Source organism: Pinus tabuliformis, chromosome 4_1 (assembly GCF_031772625.1).
Source record: "Pinus tabuliformis cultivar Carrire ecotype Pingquan chromosome 4_1, CPIR1, whole genome shotgun sequence".
NCBI classification, from domain to species: Eukaryota; Viridiplantae; Streptophyta; class Pinopsida; order Pinales; family Pinaceae; genus Pinus; species Pinus tabuliformis.
Genome location: NC_142303.1, coordinates 831,886,611 through 831,903,768, shown reverse-complemented (window position 1 = coordinate 831,903,768; position 17,158 = coordinate 831,886,611). Strand labels below are relative to the sequence as shown.

At 33.2% G+C, this 17,158-nt stretch overlaps 1 protein-coding gene and 1 pseudogene across 1 annotated transcript; one reads left to right on the top strand and one right to left on the bottom strand.

The window, feature by feature from the left end:
• Positions 1-7,989: 7,989 nt before the first annotated feature.
• On the top strand, positions 7,990-8,099 carry LOC149178801 (U6 spliceosomal RNA; annotated as a pseudogene).
• A 6,197-nt stretch (positions 8,100-14,296) lies between these two features.
• Positions 14,297-16,843, bottom strand: LOC149178800 (uncharacterized). The gene is made up of 3 exons (XM_089420434.1): positions 16,230-16,843; positions 15,291-15,875; positions 14,297-15,024 (listed from the first exon to the last, which is right to left on the bottom strand). The coding sequence occupies exons 1-3, from the start codon at positions 16,723-16,725 to the stop codon at positions 14,639-14,641; spliced, it is 1,467 nt and encodes a 488-aa protein (XP_089276560.1). The 5' UTR covers positions 16,726-16,843; the 3' UTR covers positions 14,297-14,638.
• Positions 16,844-17,158: the final 315 nt, after the last annotated feature.

Genomic DNA, 17,158 nt, shown 5'->3' with positions numbered 1-17,158 from the left:
AACTGCTCTCCGTTATTCTAATCTACAAAACCTGGATTACCAATATGAATAACACAACCAAATTCAATTGGAATACAATAAAAACCTAGAAGTTTCAGTGACAAATCATCAGAAGTGGTTTCTAGGTTCATCTTGTGAAAAACATTGTTTCTAACTATTGATTCTACTTCACTGAGAAAAGGTTCTTGAGCAAAGATTCTTGCCAACAACAAAGTGAGCACTCGATACTTTTTGTATTTTTTGTATTATACATGGACATATTCCACACATATGAAACATTTTCCCCTAAATTAGGATTTCATAAATAGTAGAATGTCACCAACAAAAAAGAGAAGTTAGCAACTTTACATATTCTCCCTATAACATCTATATGTGCAAGAATTGGTATTTTATAGGTGCACATTAAAATGAGCAAGAGATAGAGTCTATATTTGGCCCATTGTCTATTCAAATTATCATTAATAAGATGTGCCTCTAAAACACCTTTCCTTTTTTCAAATCACAAATCATTATGAATATTAATCTACAAAATATCTATATTAACTTTAAATATTATTGATTCTACTTCAGTGAGCAAAGGTTGTTGAGCAAACGTTCTTGCCAACAACAAAGTGAGCACTTGTACTTTTTGTATCATACATGGGCATATTCCACACATATGAAGGATTTGCCCCTAAATTAGGATTTCATAAACAGTAGAATGTCACCAACAAAAAAGAGAAGTTAGCAACTTTACATATTCTCCCTATAACATCTATATGTGCAAGAATTGGTATTTAATAGGTGCAAATTCAAATGAACAAGAAATAGAGTCTCTATTTGACCCATTGCCTATTCAAATTATCATTGATAAGATGTGCCTCTAAAACACATTGCCTTTTGTCAAATCACAAATCATTATGAATATTAATCTACAAAATATATATATTAACTTTAAAATATAATTTATTTAGTAACCAATTATATCAAAATCTATATTAAAAAATAAATAAATAATATATCACATCAATCCTTACATTTCACACATAAGTTAAAAGCCTATTATTTGTACCAATGCTAATCAAAAATAAAATTCAAATCACAAATCATTATGAATATTAATCTACAAAATATATATATAAACTTTAAAATATAATTTATTTAGTAACCAATTATATCAAAATCTATATTAAAAAAATCGCATAATATATCACATCAATTCTTACATTTCACACCTAAGTTAAAAGCCTATTATTTGTAACGTTATGGATAACCAATGCTAATCAAAAGCAAAAAATTCCTATTGTTATGAATATTATGAATTTTATGGATAACCAGTGCTAATCAAAAGTTAAAAAAAAACATGTGACTACATGTTTAATGGAAATGAATATTAATAATAATTATAAAAATATTATATATATAATAATATATTTTATATTATTATTATTATTATTTATTAAAAAATTCATAATATAAATAATAATAATAAAGTTACAATAAAAATAAATTATTAATAAAATGTACAGTTAAGATATCTTTTAAAATATATTGATTTAAACCTTTTATTACTACTATGTATTGATACACTTTAACATTATATAAATCAAATGGAATTCTCATTCTATTATAATTTTTTATTATAATCCATTAATCTTTAATACACATTATTTTCCACTTAAATAGTTAAGGGAATAAGCTCTAAAATACCGTAATGTTAAACTCTTCATTACGTGCCCAAGTGAGATTTAGGTATTGTCATAGAAAAACATGTCCAGGTTACAAAAGGTTCAGTGCGAGCAGTGACACACACAATTGTGATTGTAAGTAATACACCTCACATGCACTTGGGCACATCGAACTCTGCAAAATCAAGAAAATCAATAAATTAAACCAACTTGAATTCGAATTCGGGTTAACCACCTGAAAAAGACATGGGCAGGTTACAAAAGGTTCACTGCAAGCAGTGACGCAAACACAACTGTGATTGTGAGTAATAGACCTCACACATAATTGGGCACATCGAACTGTGCAAAATCAAGAAAATCAATAAATTAAACCAGCGTGAATTCGAATTAGGGGAATAACTTTGCTCTGTTTTGTAAAGAATCGCATGTCAATTCATTTTGGTAGGGCCTCCATGCACCTAACCTAAGAAACTGCAGTGGAAACCAGACAACCTCCAATCTTGGTTTCGGAGATTAAGGTAGGCATCAGAGAGACCAATGCATTTTTTCTATTTCTTTTTCTTTCGATATGAAGACATGGAAAAAAGAAAAAAGTTAAAATGTGTTTTCCACAATCCTTTAATAGATTTTTGGGCTCCGTGACGCCATCCTACAATAAAAGAAGATACGGGTTCAGTCAGACTGATTTATGTTTCAATCCTACAATTGATTTATGTTTCAATCCTCCAGTGTCGGTCCCTGTGATCACATTGAAATAATCAGTTATCCTTACATCTAGACCATCAAGTATTTATTATATAAGCAGATGATATATTAAATGAACTAAAATGGTTTATGCAGAATATATTTCAGTGGAGGGAATGAAGCAAACGCATCAGTGGACAGATACAGAGAATAGTAAATTGACGAGAGTTTCAAGACGTATAGGATGAAGATTGATTGCATTAGCATTTTGAGAAGGGAAGAAACAATTAAGGTAGTTTCATAGCAAGTATACCATGTCCGTTAATTAAGTGCGAGACCATTCGTCAGGGAAGATCATCCATCAAGTCAGAGAGACGGTTATGATATCATTTGATGGCTAAGAATGCTTTAATCGTCTAACAACAAATCGCACGATGAAGAATGGTGCAAGGTGGCATGTAGGAATGTCTTTTTCAGAGGGAACGCCTTACGGCGTAATTATGTCAAAACTTAGAGTTGTATGAACTTTTTTCAAAAGATAATTTAATTAAAAAGAAAAAAGAAAAAAACTACAGAGCTCTTATTAAATAGAGTAACTTTTAACCAAGTGAGTTAATGAAAAATATATACCAAATGTCTTTTTCTTAAAGTGTGTGTTTACCCCAAAACCCTTGTTTTGCCTACAAAAAAACTTTAAAATCATTGCACATAAGAACCAAAAAAAGGAGCTTTAATTTGTTGAACTCACATATAAAATAAAGCAAAGATTACAGAGAAAAGAAAACATTTTCTACTCTGTACTTAATTTGTCGAGATTACACAAAACACATGATAAAGAGCATACACAAATCAAAAAATAACAACCAAGGATATAAATAGTAAAACTAAAATATTAACTACAAAAGAGTTTAAAAAGTGTAATGAAAATTTATACCTTCAAATTTGAAAAGAAATTTGTATCTTGAGCAAACAAAAACATTTTTAAATGAAAAGAAAAATGTTTCTATTTGAAAGCAATACATTCGATGCAATGGAATGGTTTGCACAACCCAATTGCATATGAAATAACAAAATCTTGAAATGTTATGAGGCATATCATAACACATGTTGAAGATCTTGATCGACAACAGGAGTGGGTCTTTAAATGAGCTATGATGTCATCTTTGATCAAATAAAATATTTCTACACAAAATGAAAACCTTAAGCGAAGACGCAAACTACTAGATTAAATATCGATACACTATTGTGTTTACTGGGCTAAAACCATCAAAGAGGGAACAATCCATGACCTTAACCATCATGGCCAAAGAAGAATATATGCACGAGACTTTCTCACAATTAATCTTTAGTAAATGATCCTCCGTGCTCTTTAAATATAGTTCATGGACTAATCGATTGCTAAGTCGTGGATTAACATAGAAATTAGCATTAAGGAGAATATGAGTCATCGGATCACTTTATATCTAGAAAATATTGTGATTTCTCAAATTCTATAACTACAAATGCCTACTAAAGAAACACATTTTTACATAAAAACACATTAAACCAAGTTGATTGTTTTTATGTTCGCTAGTGTGTCCATGACTTGTATAACTAGTCTGTGGTCTAGGAAAATGTGACCCAAGGGCATGTGTCATCAAAATCACTCTGGGATCCCACCCAACCCATGACACACCAACCTTAACATGGTTGGATTTTTTTGGCGTCTCCTCTTGACTATCACGAGTTTCAAGCATTATCTGCCTTACAAAATGAAACCTTCAAAACCCAATCATGCCAATGAGATTTGATGTAATGACGTAAAGGAAAGGACATAGAAGTAGGATTTTATCCACTTATGTGTGCACGGGCCACAATACCATTAATATGACTTCTCTAAGTGCAACCACAATATGAAGGTGTCCCCATAGCCTCTAGAGTAAGTGGCCCTCACAACAAAAACTCCTTGCTTTTCATCATTGGATCCAATCTCTTTGGCCTTTATTATAAAAGGACATAAGATGGGCTTTGATCCACTCGATAATGTAACCATGAATATAATATGTGCAACCATTATACTAATGACTCAAGGTGCAACCACACTTTTGACCAACGACTTAAAGTATTGAACCTTGCCCATGGTGAAAAGCTACTCACTTTTCACTAATGAATCCAATTCCATTGAGCTAAATCTAAAAAAAAAATAGATATCATAGATGAAGAGTAATCGCATATACTTTGAACCTTATCGTGATACAAACTCAGGAAAAACAGAATTATGTGCTTGGAAAAATTGTCTTATGACACCAAAAGGTTTTACCAACTTGAATATAAAAGATATAAAAGATATAGTACAATTCAGAAAAATGGGTTTTTAATCTTAAACTTGAAAATATGCATACCCGTTTTTCCTTGCTCAAGCAAATACATTGTACATTCAAAATAAACATTGTGTTTTAAGCACAATATCTCATTTTTTAAGAAATTCTCGAGCATAAGCATCACTGAAAATGTGGGACGCAAAATTTAATGGGAACTGCGTATGATGCCAGGAACTGCGATCTCCATTAAAAGTTAAAACCCTTTTTTTCAATCGTTCTGGACCTTTAAGCAAAACATTAGTTTTGATTTGGCATTCATCTGTTGTTCTATTGAAGCATTGTTGAAGCTTGAAAAAAGGATTTGCTCTTCCTTCACAAGTCTGCAGATAATTGCACATTCAACTAACACGTTATATCATATGCAAGAAAATCAACCAGTTCACCAATCAGGTATTAATCCATGATAAAAAATTATGTAACTGTCCAAAATAAACACAATGGTTGGAAATTGTACTCTGTTGGACCTAAAAACTCACTCAAGTTTGGAATCAAATGCAATTCCAAGCATGCAAAGAAAACTCCATTGTAGAAAATGACATTGAGAAACAAAATTATTTCAAGCTTGAGTTAATGAAATATGGGGTTGTAAATATCATTAAGATGCTATGTGTTTTTCACTTGTAAAATTGCATAGAAACACGTCCTTTTGTCTGGTTTTCAAGCACTGGTTATTTTTATATTTGATGGAGCTTTGTTGTGCCTCTTTCATGGATCATTTTCAACCCTCGTTCGTGCTCAACCTTCAAACATTTCTACATTTTCTCGATGCCCATTCACTTACACAATGGGTTTCAACATTGTTTATGGCCACTGTGAGAGAGTTTCATGGCTGCCAGCCCTTTGCGTTCACTAAACCTGGAAATAAAATAAGAGCAAGAGAACCAAACTCAAATCCCAAGAATAAAGAATTAAAATAATTAAATGTATAAATGAAGAGAAAGACATTATTCTTTGTCATGTTTTTAATTATGTTTTTAATTATAGATTTTGGGAATATTTTGAAATTATTGTGTTTTATAATGGGAATATTCTGAAATTATTGTGCTCCTCAATAGTAAAATTTGGGAGATGTATTAGGCTGACGAAACACCCCAAAAAAAGTGGCAGTGTGTAAAGACATCTTAACAATTAACTTGAGTCTTTCGGCCTTTAAATAAACTACAATTAGAAGAGATTTATCTTAAATAAGGATCTAATATGAGCTTAGAGGGATCTAATTTCTTCTAAGTGCAAATTTAATATTTTGTATAGTTATTTAATTTTTCTATCTTTAAAATTTTAAAATTTTTATCTGCACCAACATGAACAAAAATTCAACTTTGATGACGTACAAACAGAATTACACATCACACTAGGCTACAGAATAAACCGCTCTGCTCAATAAAAAAAAATACCATAAATAAAACCATGAATTATCATAAAACTAAAGCAATCAACTTTACACCAAACCACCCTAACCTGATGAACACTGTCCTCCAAACTAGTGTTCGATGGAAATAACCTGATGAACACTATCCTCAACGCTTAGTGTTCGATGGAAATAATGCAAATCGCTCCCTTGCAGGCTGCATGACTTCCCATGCAAGTGATTTGCTAACACACACTTCAAATTGTTGTGCATATGTTGAGCAAACCCTTCATGCAAGGTAAATCCCTTTCATATCCTCCATTATTGGGCTGGGTGCGTTGGAACACTTTAGATCGTTCAACATGAGATCATGAAACTCGCCATGCAAGCAAAATCCCTCTCACCAACATTGCATTGAGAACCCTTGGCAAGATACAACTGTTGTGAATGCAGTGAATAAACAGCAGCCAGCGATGAATGCTTCTTGTCTTTGTTGCTGACCTGGGCATGTAATGCACTCCATGGCTCACTTGGTTTGCCTGTATTCTTCCCCAAATGAGCAACTTTGCTTGTGGGATGACTTCTGCAAGTTTGTTTGTTTAAAATTAGATAAAATCTGAAATTTTTTTATGTGGTGTACTGTGCCAGTTAGATACTAGTTATGAACAACAAATATTATGAGGAACTAAGGGTAGATAATGGCATTACAGACAAGCATGTTATAGACAGAGGGTAGAACCCAAGTGGGAAGAAAAACAACCAGCTTGACTTACACTTTCCCCCTGTTATTTTTTACCCTCCGAGGCTTCACAAGCCTCCCAAGGCTTTGAGATGGGCAATTTAAGCTTGGAGGAGTGAAACGTTACCCAGGGAATTTAGTAAAATGAACCTGAAAAGCATTTTGAAGATAAAATTGCTGAGTTTGACTCTATTATTGTGACAGGCATGCGTTTCATAGCTTTACCGGGCCACTGACACCCACGGGCACCTCACTGGGCTCCGGTAAACCTGTGCTTGGGATCTTTTGAACGAGGCGTTGAACACTGACATGGCAAAAACGAGAGAATCCTGGCGTCAACGCATTGAAAATATCACTAAAACCAGCCTGGAGATTCATTAAAAAAATAATTGGGGGTTCTGCAAAATCCCCTGGGTTTTAATCAAGATAGAGTCATAACTGTTTGTTAATTCACTAAAGCAAGGTTCAGGATTGACTTAAAATATAATTATGGGCTCTGCAAAATCCTTTGGGTTTTTAGTCCATCTTTGCCGATTGGTATGATTTTCAAAATGGGTTTTAGTCGAGATTGACGCATAACGGTTTGCTAATTCATTACAACTAGGTTCGGCATTTATTATAAAATTAATGCGGGGTCCTGCAAAATCCGTTGGGTTTCGGTCAAGATCGAGCCATAACTCTGCTGATTGATTTTGAAATTGTAACCTGCCACCTGTAATAGACACACTAATATTTCCAATCCGTTGGGTTTCAGTCAAGATCGCGCCATAACTCTGATGATTGATTTTGAAATTGTAACCTGCCCCACACACTAATATTTCCAACAAGGTTGGATACCTTGTACCAATATCAAAAATATACATTTCATAACGAGGTTATTTGATAAATCGATAGGAATTCGTTAAATCAGGTTTATAAGTTAAAATTCATTGCATATGTTGCATCGGATTTATGATTTATTATAATATGATAATTTTATTTAGAAATTAAATTGGTATAATGTTAGATCTAAAATTTTTGTGATTCATAATGTAGATATCAGTTCTTTGGATAAATCATATTGTTGGAATTCGGTTGGATGTTAAAACTAATTAATGTGGTTCATCCTCACGACAACAAGGATGAACCATATTAGTTGGTTCGAAATCTCGACCAAATCCTAACTATGTGATTAATCCTAAAGACTGATATCTATAAAATTGGTATAGTTATATAAAATTAAAACGATACAAAGAAGATTAGCATGGTCTTGAGTAAGGATAAGGATGACACCCACAAATTGAGAAATAATCTAAATATATTAAATAATTGGTAAAGTTATACGTATCAATCACTTATTTTATTATCTATTTTATCATTTTAATTTATTATACTCACTTACCACATCATATATCTCATCATTTACCTAAACTTCTCAACTTCTAAAATAAAAATAAAAAATCATAAAAACTAATTTAGTTATAATTTTAATATAAATTATTATTATTAATAAAAATAATTAATACATAAATTAAATATATATACCTTTAATAAAACATGAAAAAAGATTCTTAATTTTGAAGAGTTATTCTCATTTTATTATAGAGCAAAATTGTTTTAGAGATAATGAATCTCAATTTTTAATTTGCGTATACTATTATAAATATTTTAGGATATTCTGTGGAGGATAAATCCCCATCATTCATCTAATAATTATTGATAATTAAATTAAAATTCTAAAAAACTTTTTCCAAAATAAGCAAAACTACAGACTTAATTAATAGTCTACTAAAAATATTTAAATGAAAAATATTTTTAACTAGAATTATGTGATAGTGTTTTATTGCAACTAAGATATTCTTTGTTTAGTTAGTGATCCTTATATGTGGGGTATTTATAAACATACATGAGATATAACACTTATGATTTCTTAAGATGCAAAATTGATTAATTGATATTTAATATCAACATTTAGTAAAATAAAAATCAATTTAGTTCATTTTATTTGAAACTTTAAAATAAATATAATATAATTAAGTAAAATTTAATGTCTCTTTTGTATGTGTGATTTGTCACATAGACTCAATACTCATTCTCACCATATATAATGTTATGATTCCAATTATTAAATAGTAAAATTTTAACACAATTGAGAGGTTATTTATTATACCATTGCATTATTAGATGTAGTATTCTTGAAGTTTTTGGGGCATATTTTTTAGTCATTTTTATTCAAAATTTAGTACATATTTGTTAAAATTACAAGTTTGAGTTGTGAAATCTGCACAATCCAAGTGCTTTAGGGGCTTTCCAAGATGTTGAATCCATTTATGTAGTCAAAAATACATTTTAAACAACCAAATATCACAATATTGTCACACTTGTATCACCCAATTTTGGCCAAAAAAATAAAAACCTAGAATTATTAGATAATTCCCAAATTTTGATTATCACATCTCTGTATTATTTCTATGTGTAAATCTCTTGTCAAACTTTCATGTAATCCCCTTACATGCCATATATCTAATCTCAAGATTCAATCTTAGTTTCTATGAATAGCCTCAAAGCACAACTCTTCTACATAAGGCCCGAAAACTCATTAAATCTCCAAATGAAATAAACAATGACTTGCTCAAGAGTGTGGATGAAAATTCAAGCTAATATGCATAAGAAAAATTACATTGATCCCAACATGTAGTATGTATAAATAATATTTCAACCAAATCTGTCAAAACAATCATTAATGAGTAAGAAAGGTCATGTCTATGCAAAAGGAAAATGTAGAACACACTTTAAAATCATAAACTTATATATACTCATAAATTGACAAAAGGTTTTTCATTATGTTAATTTGTCATCAAGATGACTAATAGATAGGATGAAACTAAGAGGTATTGAGAAGACAAAAGACATTTTTAAAGATGAAGATTATGTTACAGCAAAAATTAAAAGTAAATGGGGCCTCAAAGTTTGTCGACTTTGGGTAGGTTGAAGCCTCAATATTGTTAAGCCTAAACAAATGCACACCACCACTTACACCCTTGTAAAGAGGGCAAGGAGATTAGAGTATGCATTCATTCTCTATTCCCACATCCACTTTGATGTTCATTGTAAAGATTGCAATGATGGTAGAGGCGCATGTAGGTATTTGTTCTTCACGCATATGCTAGAACTAACCCCAATGGTTAGGTTCACCATACAAACACAAATTCCCCTAGTAGAAAGCTTTGTTTCTCTCTCATCCAATTGGTATCCCAAACTTCCTTTTATTGATGGACACAACCAAAATACTTATATGAATCATCTGCTTTAATAATAGAAAATAAATCATAGATTTTAATTATGGTAAATAAACCATAATGTAAAAAATATAAATGGAAATAGCACTAAAAAAACAAATCCACACTCACATCCCTATCCCCAACCCAAACTTTAAAAAAACACTAAATGATATTTTAAAAAGAAAACACTTTAATCCTAAAACATACATACCTATAGAAACCACCATTCTGTACATAAAACCCCATATATGCATTCAAACTCATTGATAATAACTACTTCATAAATTTCCTAAAAAAATAAACAATAAAAGTAATTGAAAAAAAAATCTCCAAAATTAATTAAAAGAAAATTATGAATTGACACAACATAATTGCTATAAATATAAATTGGAAAATAAAAGTTTTGAATTGACCTTATATAATTGTTATAAATGTAAATTAGAAAGTTATTTATTTTGATATTATTATCAAAGTCTAAGTTGAATGTTTCTAGATGTTTTTTGTTTTTTTCCACTAAAATTCAATAAAGATAAACTATGAGTGAATTTTTTTTAAATGTGTTTCTGGATGTTTTTTGTTTTTTTCCACTAAAATTCAATAAAGATAAACTATTAGTGAATTTTTTTAAATGTATTTTTAAATAAATAAATGAATTGAAAAACTCAAAACACCCCATTTATATATTTTAATAAATTTTAACCATATTACAATTAAAACTCATAAAAAAAATTTAAAAATATTTAAATTACATTTTTATATTATTATTTAAATATAAATATTAAAAAACCAATCCACAAAAAATTAATATATTTACATTCCTAATGAACTTTTTAAAATTAAACATATTAAATATTTTTTATATAAATAAAATTTCAACCACCTCCATTACATTCCAGGGTGATGTTCTTAGATATTCAGCAAAGTCTCTGACACAAATTTTACATTTAGCCTATGCACAGTATTTTAGGTGGAAGGGAGGAAATTATTGCATTGTAATGATGGTGCCTTTGTTCTAAAAGTTGTTGAACAATGTTGTTTTTTTAACTTAAATAAAGCATTCATAATTAAGGACCTTACATATGGCATCTAAATATGATATTTATTTTGAAGCACATTGAAGGAATCTATGGAATTTCAAAAGGACGGTGGAGATGTTGACACCCTTTTAAATCCAAAGATTAAAATGATCATCCAGAGAGGGGATGAACCTTCAGCAATCCGTTGGAATATTGCAAATATTATATGTATCAATCCTCATCAACGGTAACGGTGGTTTTATGCTTTGACACGTCAGACCAGGTTCCATAAAGGGGCAGGTTTAACGGCGACTCGTGTGTGGTTTGCTGTTATAATTTGCCATATTTAGTAATAAGTCGTTTAACGTTGTAGATAATTTTAAGTGGCCAGGATTTGGTTTGCTGTTATAATTTGCCATATTTAGTAATAAGTCGTTTAACGTTGTAGATAATTTTAAGTGGCCAGGATTTTTTTGATAAACACTGTAGCCACCATCGAAATTTATCAAAAGAAAATTCAGAAAATTTTTCTAGGCTGTTTAATGAACACTACCTATCTATTATCAAAATCCATTTCGACTTTTTTTTTCACCACTTTTTATTTTTAATATTTATTTAATTTTTTTTTACCATTTTATTTTTATTTTTCACATTTATTTTAACATTTCTTTTACTATAATATTACTCCACTTATTATCAAAATTTATTTCAACACTTTTTTTTCACCACTTTTTATTTTTCACACTACCTAACATTGTTATTCACTTTGGATTGAAGAACACTCCACCTATTATTAAGATCATTTTTTATGTTAGCTAACATGGTACTCTACCTATCATCAAAATCTAATACTTTTTTCACCACTTTATTTTTCACACTAGCTAACATTGCTATCCGTTGGATGAACGGAAAGGGCTAACGAGCCTGTTATCGGGCATTAAATGCCCGCTTAGCTGCAAGCTTGATAGCCATATAAAACAGACGCATACAGTGTTTTCCGAACACTCCCTCCCCACCGAAAGCTATATAGCTATTGAGCTTGCAGCTAAGCGAGCATTTAATGCCCGGTAGCAGACTGGTTAACCCTTGCCTTGGATGAACACCCTACCCATTATCAAGTTCCATTTCAAGGTTTGTCTTTTCATCACTTTTTACTTTTCACGTTAACAGTTAGCTAACATTGCTAGCCATTTAGCTAACATTACTATCCACGTTAACACTCTACCCTTTTTTTTCACCACTTTTTAATTTTTCAAGCTGCTAACATTACCATTCACGTTTTGATGAACACTCTGTTCCAACACTGCTTTTTTTCACACTAGTTAACTTTGCTCGTGTTTTTAAATATCGAAAGTGGATGGCAGGAAGTTTCAGTACAAACATATTATTAGGTCACGGAAAGCTCCTTTTCAGCTATGAATTCCCTGCTGCGTGTTGGAATTGTTCCCATAATTATCAATCCTTTCAGCCCATAATGCCTGTTTTATCCCGGTGGGGATCCTATCTTTGGTATATGTACAGGCCTGAACAATACTCCATGACAACCGTCATTCATGCATTGGGACGAGATATTACTGCAGACATCAATCAAAAAACACAGACCAGATATGTAACATCCGCCTCGGTCTGATTTTATGAGGCACGCTGGCCTACATACACCTAATTACACATCTTAAGCCTAAACAAAACTGACTCGTACGTAACAACCCACCATGCCTATCGTGCCCCTACTTCTTCTTCTGTATCAATGCCGGTACGAGTCAGCTTTCTCGTACTCAAAGAATCTCATTCTCAGTGGCAACCAAGAAGTCAGTCTGTCCCATCTACAATCCCAACCCAGTTCAGAAAAGACATGAACAGATCGGACCTCGCCTCTTTCTTTCTTCAGCTTTTTCCAAGTTCTCCATTTTACAACATCTGAGATAAAACTGCATAACAGACTAAAATAGAAAAGTTTGATTTTTGTCCTAGTAAAATGCAAAGATAGCATGAATGATAATTTGATACAGTGATATAGAAACTTGGGTGGAGTTTGATCATAAACTTTTTGTTTGTGAACTTGAAACTTCTATGCTGAGATTTGAAACTTTTGCAATATGAATTTCAACATAATAATTTGATGCAGTGATATAGAAACTTGGGTGGAGTTTCATCACAAACTTTTTGTTTGTGAATTTGAAACTCTATGATGAGATTTGAATCTTTTGCAATATGAATTATGTTGAAATGTGTTTTTAGACGTTTTTAACTATCATATGTGGTTCAATATGAAGATGAATTTAAGATTTGAATCATCATATATGGTTCATTATCCAGATAAGTTATGTAGTTCATTATCAAGATGAGAGTTTTATGAACTAGGTCCAAATGCTTCCCCATTTATAACATAGGATTTATGTGGCTCATTTTCCAGATCAATTTTTGAGATTTCTGCAGTACCCAATCTATAGCATAGGATTTATGTGGTTCATTTTCAGGATGAATTATTTAGATTTTTGAAATATGAATTTGAATAATTTTATTTTTTCTTTATTCTTTGTCCTAGTTTTGAACTGTAATATGTGACTCATCATCAAGATGAATGTGGCTCAATGATGAATCCATAATACTATGAGGGCTGTCTGGTATTTGAAATTTTTTAATGCACAGAGTTTTGTGAAATGTGGGTGCGGGCATCCAGGGAACGAATGCTAGTATATAGCTGGAAATTGGGTTTAGGCTTGTTGATGATCCGGACAGTGCAGCAGGGATTTCTATGTACATGTATGATGCATTATTATCATTACAAAAAGCAAATAACCAACTTGTACAGCCACAGGTATCTCGTTCACACAGATTGTACAATTGGAAAGTATGAATTCGGGCGTCTTTTTGTTGAAATAGTGTACTGATATCTGTGCTGAATTAACTGAGGCATTGAACAGAAAGGCAATGCAGACCTGGTTATAATACAAATAAATGTACAAATTGTACTAAGTGATGGCGCTTGTGTCATGCAATTTCCATCTCTGAATTAAAATCTTTTCGTTCTCAAGTTGGGGGATTCGTCTACAGAATGCAATCACCACATTTTCAGCAAAAGAAAAGAAAATAATAGCTATATATCCCTTTTTTTTCGGGTCATGAGAAGTATTATTGTATTGACAATGCAAGCTGTGTCAGACTGTTAATCACGATCACTTAAAAAGAGAAATGTGATGATATATCCAGTACACACATTGATTTGATGAAATATTTTGTTTTTCCATATCGATACTCTGGAATTATTACTGGACTGTAATATACACATTCAGCAGCAACAGAAGCAGAAGCAGAAGTGATGTTTTCATCACCACTTGGGGACAAAATCTGTAAATGATGATGATGGTGCTGATCTTTTTTGTTTCTCCATATTGATTTTTTCCCTGTACACAAATATTTTCCATCGCCAATGGCAATAACCGACCCAGCTCCCTCTCTCTCTCTTTTAAACGCCTCTTCAGACAACATCAATGCAGTCGTCAAACAACAAGTTTGAATAATAAATGACCCCATGAAATAAACCCTAGATGGTAATAAATTACTTCATGTTGTCCCTACTCCCAGAAAATCAATGAAACCTGCATTAGGTTTCTTGAACTCATTCGCCGCTTCCGTAGTCGATGAGTTATCAGCATAAGAAACCTCCACAGCGGATAACTGATCGGAGGCACTAGAATCTGAGTACCCATACTGCACAACATCCTGCTGATGACCAAGACTAAAATTTGTATTGACAACTGAGGATCTCTTGGAACTTGCAAAAGCACCTTGCAATAAACTCACTGCAGCACAGGAATCAGTTGTCAGCTGGCTGGGGGAAGATGATTCTCCTTCAATCTGTGAGACCAATATATGATAATTGTCCACATTGCTGCCTAACACATCCACAGCCTTATTATAGTTGTTATTGATCTTCATCTCCCTGGACCCTGAACAACCACCATGTCCATTAGAATCTAGTGGCAGAAAGAACCTTGATAAAATAGACTACCAACACTAGAAACAAAAGAAAAAACAATATCTTGGCAGCAGCACAAAAATGCAAGCCCAAAAACAGAATTTTCATACATAAAACCAACCAAAACCGCATCTGATACATAAAAAACAACCTGAAACATGGTTTGTGCCCATGGAAACTACCCTCCTGGTTTCTGAAGGGCCAACCCTAAAGACCCAAATTTGTTTTTGGGCTTACCTTCAAAGAAAATCCTGGATTGAACTGCATCCAAGCTGCTCATGTAACTTTTCTGCTGCTGCTGCTGCTGCTGCTGATGGTGACGAGCAATGGAAGGTGCACTGATTCTCTGTTGCAATCTATCCAAATTTCCACACCGTTCATCATTATCAACCCTAGAAGCACCAAAAACTGTAACACATGATGAGTTATCTCCCAGAATATGGCTCTTGCATACAGATCCTCTTCTGAAAATTACATCATGGGCAGATTTGAGAGAGCTATATTTATCCACCCACATGTTGCAGCTGCTGCCCATCCTCGTTTCATCATCAGTGCAGGCACGTTTCTCTCTTCTATGCACTTGAGGCAATTTCCTTCTCCCAAAAGCACTGGATTGCTCTCTGTATCTCCTGGCCATGATAACATGCCAATGGTTCTTCACAGCGTTATCAGTTCTCCCAGGAAATAAGCGAGCAATCATGGCCCATTTATTCCCATATAAACGATGGGCTGCCAGTAGCTTCTCCTCATCTTCTTCGCTGAAAGGCCTTCGGTTGATTCTCGGGTCCAACTGATTAAACCATCGAAGCCTGCAGCTCTTTCCTGCAACACAACAACCAAAAAAAATTACTTGCATGTTAAAATAATACCACAATGGCGGTCTAAACCCAAACCCAGGGCACACAACAAACCCAAACAAAACCACAATGCCTATCTAAACCCAAACCCAGGGCACATAACAAACCCAAACAGTATCTGATCTTGTTGATATAAGTTTCTGGATAAGTTTACTGATGTCTGGATATAAGACATCAGTAAACAACCCCAAACAGTACCTGATCTTGGTGATAAGGCCTGTGGGAGTTTACTGATGTCATAGGACATAAGTAAACTCACACAACGTATATCAAAAACTTATATCAATATGACTAAAGGCTGTGGACTCGCAAAAATTACCTGATCTTCCTTCAAGCTTCTCTGCTATCAGGTTCCAGTTCTGAGGCCCATACTGTGACACCAATTCTTTAAGCTTGGCGTCCTCAGCAGGCCTCCAATGGCCTCTGGCACAAAGCCTAGATTGCACCCCATCTACAGAATTTTCAACTTCTTCATTTGAATCCCCCAGGTTCCCCATGTTGTTATTATCACTTGAAACCTTTGCACTGTGATGCCCAGAGCTGCTCTCCATGGACCCCATTTGGATTGTCCAGCTCTTTGGGTCACAAGGCGTTGTTACAGCAGTGTAGGCATTCGTGGTACTATCATTCATCAACATGGTTTCTTCGTTTGCAGACTCACTTTCCACTCCAGGCTGCATGAATCCACTGCTGCCCACTACCAGAAATTGCCTGCTTTCTGCTGAAATTCTCGTATTTTGCATCATCGGATTATTCAAACGATTCTCGGGCCTAATCCAATTTCTGCTCGGTCCGTCTTTCTGTGTATGGCACATGTTTCCAACTCTCGGTCGGAAAATGGACCCGGCCTCTCTTCAAGCTCTACTTGCTTGCTCAGGCTCAATGTCTATTCTCCCTACTCTCTCTGCTCACTCATCCCTTTAATTTATTGAAACCGTATACATTCTCATTACTATGACTCTAAAGCGCATTAGCTCGATAATCTTTTTTAACATATTTAACCCCTTCAACATCAAACTAATCCGCTCTGGAACACGGACCACTTCCCCGCCCCTCTCTCTCTCTAATAATATACGTTCGATTTTTTTATTTACCAAATCATCCGGGTTCTTCAGAACTTGCTGACCAGAGAGTTTCTATTAATCATCAATCAAAACAAACAAGCGACCAACTTTTTGCTGTTCAGTTAATTTTACTTTCATAGTTGGGAGTAGGTGTAGAGGCTATGAAAACAGTCTAGGTTTTAAA